This window comes from Saccopteryx bilineata, chromosome 4, assembly GCF_036850765.1.
Source record: "Saccopteryx bilineata isolate mSacBil1 chromosome 4, mSacBil1_pri_phased_curated, whole genome shotgun sequence".
Classification (NCBI taxonomy): Eukaryota; Metazoa; Chordata; class Mammalia; order Chiroptera; family Emballonuridae; genus Saccopteryx; species Saccopteryx bilineata.
The window spans coordinates 183,070,144-183,089,321 of NC_089493.1; the positions used below are offsets into that span (position 1 = coordinate 183,070,144).

At 43.1% G+C, this 19,178-nt stretch overlaps 1 protein-coding gene across 3 annotated transcripts in view; it reads left to right on the plus strand.

The window, feature by feature from the left end:
• The first annotated feature begins 631 nt into the window (after positions 1 to 631).
• Positions 632 to 19,178, plus strand: part of TTC1 (tetratricopeptide repeat domain 1) — a 44,631-nt gene continuing 26,084 nt past the window's right edge. Inside the window, exons 1-2 of one of the 3 annotated variants that reach the window (XM_066273181.1) lie at positions 632 to 724; positions 1,771 to 2,130. In XM_066273181.1, coding sequence (XP_066129278.1) covers positions 1,801 to 2,130 — 330 coding nt within the window. In that variant the 5' untranslated portion in view covers positions 632 to 724; positions 1,771 to 1,800. The remainder of the gene's footprint in view (positions 725 to 1,770; positions 2,131 to 19,178) is intronic. The other 2 variants (XM_066273182.1, XM_066273183.1) reach the window with 2 other exon arrangements.

Here is a 19,178-nt window from a genome sequence, read left to right on the forward strand (position 1 = left end):
ATATACTTATATATATATTAGAATTAATAGAGATTAGAACTTAATTGAGTTAATACTAAAATTTAAGTTAACACTACACTTATTGTATGCTAACATCTTTTATGTTATAAATACATTTTTCAAAACAAAATACTATATGCAGTGAAGAGTGGCACCATTTTCCTTTTTTTTTTTTTTTTTTTTGCTAATCTCTGGCTTAATGGAAGACAGCTGGATTCCCCTAGCTCCGTCTGCATTCGGTGCATTGTTCTTTCACAGGACACGTAGCCCCTGGAAAACTCCACTATCAATGATGAGCTAGCTGAGTATAGAAAAGGCAAATAACCTGCACTATGATGAAAGCTGTTAGGAGCCTTTGAAAGGCTCATCAGAGGAAAGAGTTTATTTTTGGACAAGGTTTACACTTCAGGATTCCTCTATACATTGCCAGCACGAGAAAAGGCACAGTGAAGGAATTAAAGGAACACCGGAGACATACCCTTTCTCTCTCCCTTTTTTTTCTACGCGCTAACGCGGACTGTTGCCGTAACCCAATATGGCAGCCGTCATCTATATTTCTGTCCGCACGTGACGTCACACAGCGACGTTCCATTACATTTCCCAGAATGCTCTGTCAACAGTGACGCTATTGGTCGGCGCCGAAGAAAATGCACTTTCACTGAGCGGAAGGAGAGGATCTCAGAAGCTCGGAAAGGTGAAGAAGAGAGGGTCCGCGAAACTGTGGGTAGGCACCTGGGTCTTTCTAGGTGGTGGTGAGGGAGGCAGGTAGGGGACGAACTGTTGGGAAACGCGGGGTGGTCTCTTTTTAATCCGGGAGCCTTCACTCCTGCGTTCTCCCAGTTCTCCCAGGGGCGCGGGGAGGAACAAAACATTGTGTAAGCGAAGTCTTGCTGTGAAGACCTTGCTGTTTTAAGTTTGCTTGGGACCAGCTGGGGCGAATTCGGGCTCTTGGTGCAATACTGGGGTCGTTGTCGTGGTGTTACTGCGACCAGAGGTGTGAGGCTGTGACGGTCTGACTCAGCTTCTCCGCAGTGGTTCTCAGTTGGCTGCTCATTAGCGTCACCTGGGACGCCTTTTTAAAAACACAGTAGCCCTGCCTAACCCAACGCCAAACTAATACATCAAACTCTGGAGAAGATCTGGGCTTAAGCGTCCCAGGTGTCACGTTGTGCAGGTGGGGTTGAGAACCACTCTTACTTAGTGCCTGGTTTGGATCACCTGCGCCAGGGCTCCCCTTCCGCTGTAACCTGTATGGGCTCCGTCTCACGGATCTGGGTGAAGGTGATGATTACTGGACGCGGATTGCATTTTGAGCTCCACAAGAAACTTATTCTTGACTTTTGTTTGGTGGTGCTGAAAAGTAGGGTGTATTTTCTAATTTGGGACCTGGCTATTCGTTATAAACCCATTCGAATAAAGGTTAGAGTCACTTCTTTTATCTTGCTATTGTTTTTAGCTTCTGCCTATTTTTTTTTCCTATCCCGACAATATGCAAGCAGTGGAAAGTTAAATGCGAGCAGTCACGTTAAAATTGGTCTCTTTTGTCACTTATCGGAAGTTCTGAGGGCTAAAAGGAAGTTCTTTAATGGATATCAGTTAAAATGACATTTGGCATTAATTATGGGCTTATGATGACCTATTTTTCTATAATGAATTCTAATGAAAGGAAGTTAGGGAGTGTTTTGAGCTTTGGTGCAGAAGGTTGTTTAAATGTCATAGGATTGTTTCTAATCTAAGCACCATTACTTAGCATGTTTTCTCTTTTCCCAGAGCCAGCTTCTCCTCCCTCGCTGATTCAGCATGGGGGAGAAGTCAGAAGACTGTAGGGTCCCAGAGGATCTGTTCAATGGCTTGAAAGTCACAGATCCCCAGGAAGCAGAGTGTGCTAGCCCTCCGGTTTCTAATCCCAAAGATCACCAGCCCCCGAGCAAGCTGCCCAGGGATGTTGAATCCCATCCCCAGGAGGACCAGGGAGAAGAGGAGCATTTTCATGACTGTAGTGCCTCCTTTGAGGAGGAACCAGGAGTGGGCAAGGTTGAGAACAAACCTGATGAGGATGTGAATTCCTCTGAACTCGATGAAGAATACCTAATAGAACTAGAAAAAAACATGCCAGATGAAGAGAAACAGGTAAATATTTTATTGTGCATAATCCACTGCATAAACTGCTTTTTAAGGTGGATGAATGTGGCTGACACTATCATAGATTGCTTTGTCTGTGGTTAAGAATAGCTTGCTCTTTGTGTCTTTATTGTTTTAGAAGTGCAGCATAGAGTGTGTCTCCTTAGCAAAAAGATTTCCTTTTTTTTTCTGTGAACTTTGATTTCTTATGTTGATTCTATAACTATTTTCTAACTTGTATATAGACCTTCTAGCTTTTTTGTGACCTTATCTATGCTTGGCTGCTGATATTCATGTAATAAATGGACATTGTCTTGTCAGATATGGAATGCTGCCTGTTATGTTAGTCCCTTGTTGGCAAAAACAATGACTGCTTGATGGTGGTTTGGTTACAGAGGGTAGTGACTGAGGCTTGTGTCATTTACACAGCATTCTCAAGGAACAGAATTGTGTATGATGGTAGCTAGAATCTAAGCACTATAGTGCCAGCCACTAACCTTAAAATATTACTTGTATTTTCACTTAATCTTTACAACACACCTTATGAAGCAAACTTAGCATTCCTTGTAAAAGAACAGAGTATAGAGCAGTCAAATAACTTGCCCAAGATCACACATCTAATAAATGTCAGAACTGATTATCAAACCCAGATCTGTTTGATTACAAAGCCAAAAGAAATATAATGTAGAATTTAATAGCAAAATTAGCTGTTTTCCTACAGAGCCGATAAATTAATAATTAATAAAACGTACGCCTTTCTGCTGCTTGGCCTCGGGGCCCCATTAACTGGGCAAGCTTTCACTTTTGGAGACACAGGTCTTGGTGTCTGTCCTCCACATACTTCTGATCTCATAATCAGGGGTTTGAAGAGTTACTGTAGTACCTGACTTTGTCTGGAAAGAACTTGAGCAAGATTTGTAGTTTAGCCTCTGAGGAGCTCACTCGTTGAACAGGTTGATAGATTGGTGATGGGCTGAGATGATCAATGTGCAGTGACAGTGGGAGCCGGGCAGTAGCCAGAGATGGGAGGAGCATCTTCTCTTGGTCACTTGTCACTGTTAAATCACGTGTCGGCTTTTGTGCTGGTGTGTGCCACCAGAGGAGGAAGGTAGAGGGCCAGAACAAGCCAGGTCGACAAACCACGTCAGTAGAAATGGCTCAGAAAATTAAATCAAGTGCTGTTTGATAACATTAGGGAAATGGTTTTCCAGACTGTGAGTGATTGAGCTTTCATATCACTGGTGCAGGCTTTTTAGAAAAACCTGTGTTAAATGGTAGCAACGCTTTTCTGATGCCTTAATGTATTTTGTCTTGATATTATAGTGAATTTTCTACAGTGTCATCGGTTTGATAGTTCAGTGGTTTGGCTCAAGTATTATACATACCCTGCACTCAGTTGCCAATTTAACAAAAAATTTTTTGTCTCAACCAGAAAATCACATTGTAAGTTCTAGAAATATTTAAAAATATTTGTATTGCCTATTTAAAGTGAATATTCTAAAGAGAATAATATTGTTGAACTTTTAAAAATTGAGATAATTTACATATGGTAAAACTTTATGTTCTAATGTGTACAATTCATTGAGTTTTGACAGCTGTATACACCTATGTAACTCACACCTCTATCAAGAAAACATTTCTGGCCCTGGCCGGTTGGCTCAGCGGTAGAGCGTCAGCCTGGCGTGCGGGGGACCCGGGTTCGATTCCCGGCCAGGGCACATAGGAGAAGCGCCCATTTGCTTCTCCACCCCTCCGCCGCGCTTTCCTCTCTGTCTCTCTCTTCCCCTCCCGCAGCCAAGACTCCATTGGAGCAAAGATGGCCCGGGTGCTGGGGATAGCTCCTTGGCCTCTGCCCCAGGCGCTAGAGTGGCTCTGGTTGTGGCAGAGCGATGCCCCGGAGGGGCAGAGCATCGCCCCTGGTGGGCGTGCCGGGTGGATCCCGGTTGGGCGCATGCGGGAGTCTGTCTGACTGTCTCTCCGTTTCCAGCTTCAGAAAAGAAAAAAAGAAAGAAAGAAAACATTTCTACCTGACCAGGTGGTAGCACAGTGGATAGAGTGTCAGACTGGGAAGCTGAGGACACAGGTTCAAGACCCTGAGGTCTCCAGTTTGAGCTCAGGCTCATCTGGTTTGAGCAAAAGCTCACCAGCTTGGACCCAAGGTCGCTGGCTCGAGCAAGGCATTACTCGGTGTGCTGAAGACCCGCGGTCAAGGCACATATGAGAAAGCAATCAATGAACAACTAAGGTGTCGCAACGAAAAACTGATGATTGATGCTTCTCATCTCTCTCTGTTCCTGTTTGTCCCTGTCTATCCCTCTCTCTCACTCTCTGTCCCTGTAAAAAAAGAAAAAAAAGAAAACATTTCCATCATGCCAGAAGCTCCCTCTGTGTGTCGGACCATTCATTCCTTTTCCCGACCCCACCAGCCCAGGGAACCACTGCTCTGGTTCCTATCCCACGGGTTGGTTTTTCTTGTTCCGGGCTTCCGTATAGACACAGTCACTTTTACAATATGAACGTTTTATATTTTATATATGAAGCCATGTTTTTATAGCTTAGTTTGAAAGTTTGTAACAATATCTCCTGGAAATACTGTGCTGCGCTGATAGCCATTGTTATTTTATAGAAATGTAAATCTAACTCTGCTGTAAGAAAACAACCTATGAGAGTTCAGGCTCCCTTTAGCTAACTGTGGTACCACTCAGTTATTTTTATGCTGTTTTGATAAATATCTTTGTGAAATTATTATTAGTAAACCAGCAAAAACAGTTGAAATGTCTCTTGCAGCACATATGGTTATGCTACAGGGGTGAGACGGGACCTCCATTATTGTCATCTGGAGAGAAAAAATTCAAGAGACAAAATGCAGCAAGTAAAGGACGAATTTATTGGCTGTGCAGGAATAAAGAAAAGGGGACAGGGTCAGGGGTCAGCCCAGGACGAGCGGGCCCCTGGTTCCCTGGTCACAAGTCTCTTGGGGTGCCTTAGAGCATAGGAGAAAGAGGGCGGGGATCTGAGGGAGGTCCCAGGGGAGGGTCTCAATAGAATATTCATCAGCTTTGCCGGTGTGTTCTTTCAGGGCTCTTCGCTGATTGGGCGGTGCCGTGCCAAGGCAAGGGGTCATAAGTCAGTGCAGCTAGTCCTGAGGTCAGCCGTGGCTTTTCTTTGTCTGGTTTTGCTGCTTTTCTGGGCCTGGAGCTGAAACACAACTTGAAGCCTAGATGCTATCTCTGGGGGTTAATACTTAAGTGCTTTCTTTAGCTTTCCTGTTTGTTCCTTCTCTAAGAGGGTCTAAAGCCACACAGCCAGCAATATGCCAGGAGAGGAAGGGTCAGGGGAGAGTCTCAATTCCGTGACCAGGAGTGTGAAATCAGGGTCCAAACCCCGTGAGCAGCTAAGGGAGGAAAGGCCACGCGGGGGGCGAGGTCCTTGTTTTCCCAGGTTTGCCCGTTGCTAGGCACCTGGGGCTTTCCGCCCTCGTGGCCTTCTGTGCCTGGCCTGTGGTCCTCTGCTCATGTCTGTCGAAACCACAGTTAGGTTTTATAGGTTATTGGGAACGGTATCTTTAAACTGGACTCTTAAAATAGAGTTCAGATAATTCAACAACAACAAAAATAAGCTCAACAACAACAAAAATAAGCATAAATGGCCAAAACATGAAAAGACTTAGCCTTCCTAATAATGTAAATGTAAATTAAACATGTCTCATCTATCAGATCAAAACATTGATCTGATGTTGAAAAAGGAGGATGTAGGAAGTCCTATTGGGAATTTACATTGCTGTGTCATTTATGTGGGACACAGGTATTGGATTCTCTATGTACTTTTCTTTAAATCGCAGCTGTCGCCCTGGCCGGTTGGCTCAGTGGTAGAGCGTCGGCCTAGCGTGCGGAGGACCCGGGTTCGATTCCCGGCCAGGGCACACAGGAGAAGCGCCCATTTGCTTCTCCACCCCTCCGCCGCGCTTTCCTCTCTGTCTCTCTCTTCCCCTCCCGCAGCCAAGGCTCCATTGGAGCAAAGATGGCCCGGGCGCTGGGCATGGCTCTGTGGCCTCTGCCTCAGGCGCTAGAGTGGCTCTGGTCGCAATATGGCGACGCCCAGGATGGGTAGAGCATCGCCCCCTGGGGGGCAGAGCACCGCCCCTGGTGGGCGTGCCGGGTGGATCCCGGTCGGGCGCATGCGGGAGTCTGTCTGACTGTCTCTCCCTGTTTCCAGCTTCAGAAAAATGAAGAAAAAAAAATAAAAATAAAAAAAATAAATAAAAATAAATCGCAGCTGTCAGTAGACCCTTCTGCAGTGATGCACGTGTTCTGCATTTACTGCCCAGTCTGGCAGCCGCTGGCCATCCCGTACGACGTTTCAACAGTTACCTGGCTGTCGAGCTCTTGAAATGTGGCAAGTACAGCTGAGAAACGGAATTTTTAAACTTTTTATTTTAGTTAATTTAAGTAGTTACATGTGGCTAGTGAGCACTGCATTGCAGTGTTTTTCAACTGCCAGTCTGTGGACCAGTCCACCAGAAATTTCGTTCCGGTCCACTAAAGAGTTACCCACCCTGGTGTCGTATGAAGATTATAGACCCAGTGATTTTAATTGAATTTGTTTATGCTCGGGGTGATTTCTACCTTGGTGGTCCCTGAAATAATTCTCCAGTTTTCACCGATCCCCAAGTGTAAAAAGGTTGAAAACCACTACTGTATTAGATATTATTGAGTTTATTGGGGTGACATGGACAGCACAGCTTCAAACCTCTGGTTCTTTTAGTCATTTATTTTAAGGAAGTCATTGAAGACATGCACAGATGTGTATAGAAAGGGGTGTTACAGCATCATAATTTTGGAAAACTAGAAATGATGTTAAATGGAAGGCATTACTTTAAATATTTCTGGCATATTTATGCAGTAGTGTAGAGTTGAAGTCATTAAAAAGGAGCTAAGTCTTAGCAATGATGTGGGAAAATTCCTGTAATGTAGTGTTAAGTGAATTAAGCAGGTGTGATAGGATGATTTGTGATAAGAAATATATATTTGGGCCTGACCTGTGGTGGCACGGTGGATAAAGCGTCAACCTGGAATGCTGAGGTTGCCGGTTCGAAACCCTGGGCTTGCCTGCTTCCTGCTTCTCCCCCTTCTCTCTCTCTCTCTTTCCCCCTGCCTCTCTCTTTCTCTTCTCTCTAAAAATGGAATAAATAAAGTCCTTTAAAAAAAAAAAAAGAAACATATATTTGGTGTTTGTCCCGTTCCTGGTACAGAATACCTAAAATCCTTGGAATTTTCTAAGTGATGAGAGAGAAAGGTGTGTTTTATTCATAACAAGCGCCTAAGTTAACAAGGTGACTTCAGGAAAGCCCCTAAGGAGGTCTGGCTGAGAGGTTGGAGCTTTCAGCCCCACCCACACCACCCCCACTTCTAGAGAAGGAAGAGAGACTTAGAGTTGAAGTGGGGGTGGAGTAGGGCCCATCTTGGATGGAGCCCCATATCCTGTGGGATCTGGTGCTATTTCCACGGAGGTGCTGTCAGAATTGAGTTAAAGTGTAGTAGTACACCCCCTGGTGTTCCTCATAGAGTTGGAGCTCCTTGGTCACAGGAAGGGTTTGGTGTGAGGACCAAGAGCAGAGAGACACACAAGAGGGTGTTAGGTTATGGAACAGTCAGTGGTGATTCATTTCCAGTAAAGAACTCTGTGAAAAGAAGTTTATACATAAAAGCTTAGAAGGAGCGACACTAAATTATGAAAAATAGGTAGCGTTGAGGAATCTGATCTTGATGGGATTTTTTTTAATGTAATTTTATAATATTTTTTTACTGTAAGCATGTGTTGCATTAAAATCAACAGCAAGAAAGGCCCTGGCCAAGTGACTCAGCGGTAGAGCGTCAACCCGGCGTGTGGAAGTCCTGGGTTCGACTCCAGGCCAGGGCAAACAGGAGAAGCGCCTATCTGCCTCTCCACCCTCCCCCACTCCTCTGTCTTTCTCTTCCCCTCCCGCAGCCAAGGCTCCATTGGAGCAAAGTTGGCCCAGGCACTGAGGATGGCTCTATGGCCTCTGCCTCAGGCACTAGAATGGCTCCAGTTGCCAGAGCAATGGCCCAGATGGGCAGAGCGCCACCTCCTAGTGGGTGTGCCAGGTGGATCCCAGTCACGCGCATGTGGGAATCTGTCTCTTTGCCTCCCCACTTCTCACTTCAGAAAAATACAAAAAAAATAGTTAAAAATCAACAGCAAGAGTTATTCCATGTTGAGAATATTAATAAAAGTTGATTCTTGACAACCAAGATGGAGTTTTTACCAAAAGCACATAAAGCTGACCTTAGATCAGTGGTCCCCAACCTTTTTTGGGCCACGGACTGGTTTAATGTCAGAAAATATTTTCACGGACCAGCCTTTCGGGTGGGATGGATAAATGTATCACGTGACTGAGACAAGCGTCAAGAGTGAGTCTTAGACGGATGTAACAGAGGGAATCTGGTCATTTTTTAAAAATAAAACATCGTTCAGACTTAAATATAAATAAAACGGAAATAATGTAAGTTAGTTATTCTTTCACTGGTCCGCAGCCCGGGGGTTGGGGACCACTGCCTAGAGGATGTGGGAGAGAAATGCCTTGAGATCGGTGTATTGCTGAATGTCTCTCTCTGGGCAGAATCAAGTATCAGTAGCCAAAGTCTAAGGCAGCGGTTAGCTCAGTGGGTGGACCGTGAGACTCTTAGTAGCCACAGTCTGTTATTCCGGCTCACTTGACTTGCCCTGAAGCTGAGAGGATAATCCAAGCTCAGAGCAGTTCTCAGCAGAACTCATAAACCAAGAGTAATTAAGGAAGAGGAAAGCGTAAGATTTGGTAAAAACAGGCAAAATCTCTTAAGCACTGTGTGTTTGTTTCAGCAACAAATCTTAACTATTTGAAAACCTAAATGTAGATATGACAGCCCAAGAGAATGGGATTTCCACTAACATTTGAGATGTACTATATCTAGAAAACAAGTGATTCTGAAATGCTTGGCTGAGGCGAAGGACAGATCTGGTAGATGAGAATTGTTCCTATAATATTATGACACAAAAATGCTTGTAGTGTTGGGACCTATGGAATGTACTGTATTGTGGTGGTATTGATCCTGCAAGAGAATCACCTTTTATGGGCAACTTGTCACAGTGGAGTTCTTAGGCTTCAGTGGAGTTCCCTGGGCAATTATATGCACACTAAAAGTTTGAGAACCACAGTCATATCCTTGCACATAGCCTTTCTTCATTAAATGTGTAGCTGGTGAGTGAACGGTATAGTTATCATTCCCACGACTGCCAGTAATTGGCGTTACAAGTCAAGAGATTTTATCTCATTCAGTCAAGATAGATACTGCTCACAAAAATTAGGGGATATTTCAAAATGAATATGAAGGCCTGATGCAATAGCTTGGGTAAAATAATAGTATCTTTTTAAATTAAACATTTTCCTTAGATTCTGAAAAAGTAAAGGATTGTTGTTCCTTTAAGGATGTTTTATTTTTAACCAGGAACCATTACTGAAGTGTTGGTTTAAAACAGAGAGGTTTTATATCCATGCTTTACCTCTCTCTCATTTTTCTTAAATCCTTTGTTATTTAATGCTTTTGATTTCCATGTTTCTGCTCCCTCACTATGTTATTTTTATGTTATCCATGTTGTAAGATTGGGCATGCTTGCAGAGAACATTCTCTTGGTTGTTTCAGTAACTTTTCTCCAGTGGCCTTCATATTCTGTTAACCTCATAAGAAAATCTGTCTGATTTATTGTTTCCCTTTTCACTTCTAATGGGCTTCCTTTTGAACTAAGGTTGCCATATTTATTAAGTTCTTAGAGTTTACCAGTATTGGGTTTATAAATGCTGTTGACAAGGGATTAAATGAAATCCTAGAATTTAAAAACTGGAAGAGACCTTAGATTTCTGATCCTGAATTTAAACCAGGGGACATTTGGAAGTTAGTGATATATCTTCAGATCATCTGCTGATGGAAGGATTAGTGTCATTTGGTGTTTTCTGTGTTTATTAAGGAGGATCCCTTTGTGTATCTAAGTCAGGGGTCGGGAACCTTTTTGGCTGAGAGAGCCACATATTTTAAAATTAATTCCGTCAGAGCCGTACAACGACCCATGTACGTTACTACACATTATCCAATAAAAATTTGGTGTTATCCCAGCGGACAGCTGTGATTGGCTCCAGCCACCCGCAACCATGAACATGAGCGGTAGGAAATGAATGGATTGTAATACATGAGAATATTTTATATTTTTAACATTATTATTATTTTTTTAATTTATTGATTTTACCTTTTTTTTTTTTTTTTACAGAAACAGAGAGAGAGTCAGAGAGGGATAGACAAGGACGGAGAGATGAGAGGCATCAATCATTAGTTTTTCGTTGCGCATTGCGACACCTTAATTGTTCATTGATTACTCTCCCATACGTGTCTTGACCTGCGGGCCTTCAGTAGACCGAGTAACCCCTTGCTGGAGCCAGCGACCTTGGGCTCAAGCTGGCGACTTCAGGGTCTCAAACTTGGGTCCTCTGCATCCCAGTCCGATGCTCTATCCACTGCGCCATCACCCGATCAGGCACGTTATTATTTTTTTATTAAAGATTTGTCTGTGAGGCCCTGGCCGGTTGGCTCAGCGGTAGAGCGTCGGCCTGGCGTGTGGGGGACCCGGGTTCGATTCCCAGCCAGGGCACACAGGAGAAGCGCCCATTTGCTTCTCCACCCCCCCCTCCTCTCTGTCTCTCTCTTCCCCTTCCGCAGCCAAGGCTCCATTGGAGCAAAGATGGCCTGGGCGCTGGGGATGGCTCCTTGGCCTCTGCCCCAGGCGCTAGAGTGGCTCTGGTCGCGGCAGAGCGACGCCCCGGAGGGGCAGAGCATCGCCCCCTGGTGGGCAGAGCCTCGCCCTTGGTGGGCGTGCCGGGTGGATCCTGGTCAGGCGCATGCGGGAGTCTGTCTGACTGTCTCTCCCCGTTTCCAGCTTCAGAAAAATACAAAAAAAAAAAAAAAAAGATTTGTCTGTGAGCCAGATGCAGCCATCAAAAGAGCCACATCTGGCTCGCGAGCCATAGGTTCCTGACCCCTGTTCTAAGTGCTTCTCAGACTTCACTGTGCCTATGAATCAGAGCCCACTTTTTAACCATGCCAAGCTCTGAGAAATGTTTGCTACCACAGCCTTGTGAGGTGGCAGCCAGGAACTGGCTTTGGTAACCAGCATCCTCAGGCCATTTTGATATTAGAACTGTGGCCACACTTGGGAGACAGAGAGCCAGACCGACACAGATGACTCAACTTCAAAACAAAGTAATGATCTCACCGTCATATTGACTGCATCTAACATCAGAAGAATTGTTACTAATGGGATGTTTTAACCCTCATCTGTGCTCAAGTCTAAAAAGGACTTACTTATTTGGCAGAATTTAAGCAGTAACAAAATAAAATTTATTTCTGTGAAAATGAGTGTTTGGAAATAGAATTTTCTGACTTAAGAAACAAGGGAGTAGCCCTGGCCGGTTGGCTTAGTGGTAGAGCATTGGCCTGTTGTGCAGGAGTCCCGGGTTCGATTCCGGCCAGGGTACACAGGAGAAGCGCTCATCTGCTTCTCCACCCCTCCCCCTCTCCTTCCTCTCTGTCTCTCTCTTCCCCTCCCGCAGCCAAGGCTCCATTGGAGCAAAGTTGGCCTGGGCGCTGAGGATGCCTCGGTGGCCTCTGCCTCAGGCTCTAGAATGGCTCTGGTTGCAACAGAGCGATGCCCCAGATGGGCAGAGCATCACCCCCTGGTGGGCGTGCCGGGTGGATCCCGGTCGGGCGCATACGGGAGTCTGTCTGACTGTCTCTCCCTGTTTCCAACTTCAGACAAATACAAAAAAGAAAAAGAAAAAGAAACAAGGGAGTATTTCCCAGATTAATTTTTCATAGCTTAGTCCTGTTTCCTCAGAAGAATAAGACTTAATGAGAGTCAGATTCCAACTACAGTTTAAATCCAGAGACCCTCCCTCCCGACTTCTACTGGGCTTCTAAAAGTGATTTGTGGGAAAAACAGACTTGTCCTTTGTGTGGAAGCAAGTGCTGTCTGATTTCAAAGAAAACAGAACTCGAGCTTTCGTTTAGTTTTCAGAATAATGTATTGGACCAGTAGTATCCCTAGTCCTTTCATTGTATAGTTTTCTCATCCCACCTAGATTGGACTAAAGCAGAAAGTTTTGTTGCATGTGTCTCTATTTTCCAGCCCTTTAGCAAGTATGTCCTTTTTTTAACCCTTCTTTTTACCCAGATGTGGTTGATCTCTGGGTGACAATGCTTGATTTAAAAATGTATGCCAGTGGTTCTCAAAGTGTGCGCCAGGGCACACTGGTGTACCCTATGGTATTCCAGAGAAATATGTGCCTGTAGGGGACCAAAAAACCAACAGGGTTTTTGGAGTTTAGATTTAGATTTTGGGGGGACAGAAGTGTGGGGAATTGGCTGTAAGCTGACAGTCTGCCCAACCCCCCACCTCACTTGCCTGATTAGATTGTAAAAGGCTGTTAAGCTGTGGTGCTGGACTTCCCATGTTCCCCGGAAAGACTGGAGGCGAGTTTCTTCTATCCTTGGGTGTAAGGTTAAGATGATATGTATGGTGGGGGTTTCTGCACTCAACACAAGAGTAAAAGGAGAGGAATTCTTCAATGTATTGACGAGGAAATGAGAGTTTGCCTTTCAAATATATACCCAGACATTGAAGGACACATCGGGTTCCTCATTTTGTCGTATTTATTTTGTTTAATTACCATAAAAGCACGCTTGGACTTGATATATTTTTTCTTTAATATTTGACTGAATTATTATAACATATTTCTGAGAAATTTGTATATAGTGTGCCTACAATTATTTGTAGGATTTTAAATGCGCCCCGACTTCAAAAAGTTGGGGAACCTCTGGTTTATGCTTTTTATTCTGTAGCAATTACTTTACAAAGCTGCAAGGGGCAGCAGAGAGCTGCTGATACATTTATAACCTGAAAGTTGTGCATGTGAACCTCTTGGCTTTCTCCCTGTTGTCTATTGGACACATGCTCACTGCAGGATTATTTAAGAGAATACTTTTAAATGTATTCAGTGCAAGCTTTTAGCACTTAATAATGATAGAATGGCCTGACCAGGCAGTGGCGCAGTGGATAGAGTGGAGGACCCAGGTTCGGGACCCCCCGGGCTCATCTGGTTTGAGCAAAGCTCACCAGCTTGGACCCAGGGTCGCTGGTTTGAGCAAGGGGTAACTTGGTCTGCTGTAGTCCCCAGGTCAAGGCGGGGACTTGAGAAAAGCAGTCAGCAAACAACTAAGGTGTCGCAACGAAAAACTAATAATGATTGATACTTCTCATCTCTCTCTGTTCCTTCTGACTCTCTCTCTAGCTCTGTAAAAATAATAATGATAGAAGGCATATATATACATTTGTAAACTACAGATCAACATGAGTGTAGACTGCAAAATACCTTTGGGGGTTTGGAACCTTTAAGATTTTTTTAAAATCTTTTTTGAACACATTTCCCCCCAGGAAGCAGGCATAAGTGAATTCTACACTGTTGTAGAGGAATGCTAATCTGTCAATTATCCATAAATTATCCTTCAACTTAATTTATGAAAAACAAATTGAGTATTTAGCTGGGGCTGTTGGGTAGGGGTTTGAGAGGTGGGGTTTTGAGTTTGGAGGGGGCACATGGGAATCTTCTGAGGTTCTGACAATTTGTTCTCCTTTTCTGAGTAGTAGTTATGTGGATGTATATTTTCAACAATGTGTTAAATTGTACATTTTCTGTTTTATTTCTCCATGTGTTTTCTAATTTTGTCATTTTATGATGGAGTATTGAGATCTCTAACAATGTTGGACTTTCTCTTGAATTCTGCCATATTTTATTTTATAGCTGCTGTTAGTTGCATATACATTTATAACTATTAGGTTTTTCTGATTTATTGAACCTTTTATCATCATGAAATATATTCCTTATTGTCTCTAGTAATGCTTATTGTTATAAAGCTTATTTTGTCTGCTATTACTATAAGCATTACTGTAAACTGAATGTTTTTCGCCCCCCCCCCCCCAAAATTTTTTATGTTAAAAACGAACTCCCTGTGTAATGGTATTAGGAGACAGAGCCTTTGGAAAGTGATTAGATCATGAGGGTGGCGCTCTTGTGTTTGGGGTTGATACCCTACTGAGAGATTGAAGAGAGCTCCCTGGACCGTTCTGCTTACAGTGAGAAGCCCCTTACAGCCCAGGAAGTTGGCCCTCCCCAGACACCGAATCTTCCAGCACTTTGGTTTTGGACTTCCCCGCCTCCAGAACTGGGAGAAATAAATGTTTTCTTGTTGTGTTTCTTGTTGTATCTAGACTTTGGCTTTGGCTTTAAGCCACCCAATCCATGGTAATTTGTGATAGCAGCCTGAATTAAGACAGCCACTCGCCTCTCTTATGGTTACTGTTTGCATGGTATATTTTTTTCTGCCCTTTTACTGTCGGCCTATTTGTTTCTTTGGATCTAAAATGTGTCTTACAGACAGCATGTGCTCGGATCTTCTTTATTTTTTGTTTTTGACTTAGTTTTTTACATTCAATATTATTTTTAGTTTGAGGTATACAGTATGGTTTGGCTTTTCTTAAATCCAATCTGACACTCTCTGGTTTGATTGGGTGCTTTTAGGTCATTCATATTTCATGTGTTTAATAATATGGTTGAATTTACATCGGCCATTTTGTCTTCTACATGTCTGTCTTTTTAATACCTGTTTCTAACTATTATGCCTTCCTTTGTTAGATTTTTTCAGTATGCCATTTTAGTATTTCTAATCTTTAAACTGCTTCTTAGCTAAGTTTTCTCAGTAGTTGCTGTATGCATTATGTTATGCATCTTTGTTACAGCTTAGCTTAATAATTATGTGATTCCAGTAGAAGATAGCACTTTGCTTTAGTATAGCTCCATTTCCTCCCCTCATTTGTGCTATCATCAGATACATTGTATTAACATATATGTTGTAAGCCTAACCATATGGTGTCATACTAACTACTTATATTACTGTTTTGTCTTTTAAAGACATTAAAAGAGAAAAATAATACCTTTATAGAGCCTTTTATGTATTTAGCATTTCTAATGCTCTTCATTTCTTCGTGTTGATTTGAGTATATCTGGTTAGGCAGGGTTGGTAGTAGCAAATACCCTCTCTCTTTACCTGTGAACTTCATTTTAGGTATGGCCTTGCTAAATATCTTCGTCTTGGTTGACAGTTTTTATTATTGCACCATTCTGAATATGTCATCACACTGCCTCTGGCCTCTATTTTTCTGGTGAGAAATCAGCTATAATAGTTCTATTTTTCCTTGTTGTGTTTAGAGTTTGTCTTCATCTTTAAGAGTTTGACTCTTATGTCTCTAGATATGGATGTATGTAACTGGGTTCACTGAGCTTCTTGAATTTTTAGATAACCCATTATTCAAAAAAAATTTAGTCTTTATTTCTTTAAATATTTGTTCTGTCCCTTTATCTCTCCTAGGATTTCCATCACATATATTGTGAGGGCTTTGTTCGTTTATTTATTTATTTTTCATGTTTTCTGTTTTTAGTCCTTCAGATAGGATGTCTGTTGCTCTAACTTTGTTTACTTATTTCTCATGCCAGTTCACATCTGCTGTTGAGCCCCTCTACGAATCTTTCATTGCAGTTATTGACCTTTTCAGCTTTGTTTTTTTTTCTTTTTAAAATAATTTCTATTTGTTTATTATGGTTCTCTATTTTTTTAGTTGTTATCATGCTCTCAATTAAGCCCTTAATTTCCTTTAGTTCTTTGACCATATTTATGTGTACTTTCAAGTCTTAGCTAGGCATAACATCTGTGAATACTCAGATGTTTCTATTGACTGCTTTTTTCCATGGGTTAGACTTTTCTCTCTGTATATCTTACAGTTTTTTGTTGAAATGGACATTTAAGTAATACTATAGTGACTGAATTCTGACACCCTCGGCCTGCCAGTTATTTTTATTGTTGCTCTTTTGTATATGTGTTGGTTTAATAATTTACGTGGACTTAAGCTATATAATCTATTTCCCCTGGGGTATGTGACCCCCTAATGATTGCTCTGCTCGGCTGGGTTTTGTTTTTGTCATTTTCTTGTTTTGTTTTGTTTTAAAGTCTGGCTTTCTTGGGGTCGTGCCTGTTTCTGTGCATCTTAGTGGTCAGCCAGTAACTGGTCATAGATTATGTTCAGACACCTCAAGCCAGCAGGACCTCCACTTGCCGTCACTGGGTCTGTGTGCCCCAGCGGGACCCTCTCTGTCCTCCACAGGCTCCTGAAAGGACGAGGATGTGGGAGGAGCTCCTGCCCTCGCTGTTCTTCCCGAGCGTGCACACCGTCTCCAGTCAGCCGAGGCTATTTGAAGACCTTACTCTGCGCTTCTGCGTCTCCTCTTATATCTTCCTGTTACATTTCTGTCTGGTGCACGCTTCTCTTGTTTGCCCGGCCAGGACTGGGACTGCAGATTAGTGGAACCCATACTTTCCCCATTTGTTTGCCACTCGATGACATTACTGACAACACTACTGGGCATGATTATTCTTCCTCCTACTTGGAATCGAGTCAGCCTCCTCCAGCAGTAAAATTGGTTATTCAGTTATACTACCTTGCTGGTTAGAACCACATGCTGAATGACTGGCGGAAGAAGGGGATCAGCCCCTAGCAGTATGCCTCAGCTTTCCATGGTTATCTCCTGAAGTTCAGTCGTTTTTATGAAAAAGTATTACTCACCGAACCCTGGCCGGTTTGCTCAGTGGTAGAGCATCGGCCTGACGTGCAGGAGTCCTGGGTTTGATTCCCGGCCAGGGCACACAGGAGAAGCGCCCATCTGCTTCTCCACCCCTCCCCCTCTCCTTCCTCTCTGTCTCTCTCTTCCCCTCCCACAGCCAAGGCTCCATTGGAGCAAAGATGGCCCAGGTGCTGAGGATGGCTCTGTGGCCTCTGCCTCAGGCACTAAATGGCTCTGGTTGCAACAGAGCCACGCCCAAATGGGCAGAGCATCGCCCCTTGGTGGGCGTGCCTGTGGATCCCTGTCGGGCGCATGCGGGAGTCTGTCTGACTGCTTCCCTGTTTCCAACTTCAGAAAAATACAAAAAAAAAAAAAGAAAGAAAAAGTATTACTCACTGTTGTAAGACTGATCAATTTCCAGAGCACTCGGTTGTTTTTGATCATTTTATCCAGTTTTATACTTGCATTTGGGTTAGAGAATTTGGCAACCTCCTCTCTTTGCTACATCAAAAGTTCTACCTAGTACTGAGTTTTTAACTGTGCAAGTTACTTACACATTCAAATATTGCATAATTAGGAAGGAAAAAATTAAGCCTTAAAATGGATTACAAACAGAAACAAATTAATGTGACTACACATATATCAAATTGATTGCATATTAACATAAGTATGTTAAATTGATTCCATAGAGGAAATAATTCCCCTAAGTTTAGACACAGTGCTGTGGCTCTATGCCCTTAGTAGGATATATATTCTAAAGAAAAAACTGCAGAGATAATCTTGAACTTTACATAGTAGGTTCATCACTCACATAGTAATTTGGAAACTTTTTTGTTTACTGTAGGGTAGAGCAAATGAGTAAATATATTGCTATTACTGGGAACCAGAGTTTTCACTGTGGAAGAAGGTGAGGAAGAACCCTATTGTGTTCACTCGTAGGACTGAATACATGCAAGATTTTGCTTGTATGCTTTGACTCATGAGATTTTTGTTTTTTCTGTTTAAGATATGCTTTCTGGGTTTCTTCTCTCAAGAGGGCCTACAAACATTGACTTCCTAATAACAATGAATATACCAGCACCCAGATCTTGGCTTCTAAATACCATTTCCCACTAAAAGGATTCAGGACTCTTTGGAGCAGTGGCTAATTCCAGGTCTGGGACAGGCAGAGTACAAAGTATCGCCCCGGGAACATAATGTGCATCTGTAGCAAAGCCCACCTGTAGGGGGACAGACGGAGGCAAAGGCCCATGCAGACCCTGGGAGTGGCTAGGCTGACGTAGGCAGGGATTCCTGGAGAGTTCTGGAAGCCCCCATGGGAGGAAGGGTGTAGTCAGAAGAGGCCTTGACATCCTAAGAACTGTGCAGTGCTTTATAATTCATGAAACCATTTAAGCACTCAGTACCATCCCAAACTTTTTTTAGTGCTTTTATTATTTTATAGTTTTTTAAAAAAATAACCTTTGAGGCCTGACCTGTGGTGGCGCAGTGGATAAGGCGTCAGCCTGGAATGCTGAGGTTGCTAGTTTGAAACCCTGGGCTTGCTCGGTCAAGGCACATATTAAAAGTAACTACTGCGAGTTGATGCTTCCCGCTCTTTCTCTCTCTCCCTCCTCTTATTACAATCAGTAAATAAAATCTAAAATAAAAATAAATAACCTTTGAGGCAGAATTGAATCCCCAGGTTAGAGGCATTGCCTTGAGGGAAGAGCCTGTGGGGGCGGAGGAGAGCAGGGGCGGGGGGGGGGGGGCGAGGGGAGGTGCGGTTTGTGCTAGCCTCCTAAAATAGGGAATTAGGTTGGGACGCTTGGGAGGAAGACACAGAAGAGAAACGGGGGCATTCCTCACATAAGCAAAAGAATGGAGTGAAGACTACAGTGAGTTTTGAAAGTCAAGAGATCAGACGTCTAGAAGAGAGGACTTGTGTTGGGTAGTAACAGGTTGGAATAGAAATTCATGTTGTATGTAAAGATGAGAGCTTGCTGAATCTTGATTTTCTTACATGTGACATGGATAAATACCCTCATGTCCCCCTTGTAGAACTGTCTTGAAAAGCAAATGAGCTAATGCATGTGACAGCAGATTTTAAGCAATGAAATGCTATACTGGTATAGGTTATATTGAACTTTGAATACCAGTCTGAGAAGTTTGTAGTTGTGTTAATAACTGTTGAAACAAACTGCATTGTTCAAGGACATTGTCTGTCTAGGGTTTTCCTTAGCAGTTCCTGTGATGATTTTATAATGCAGAATGATGTCACTAGTTCCCCCGAGCTTTCAGTGAT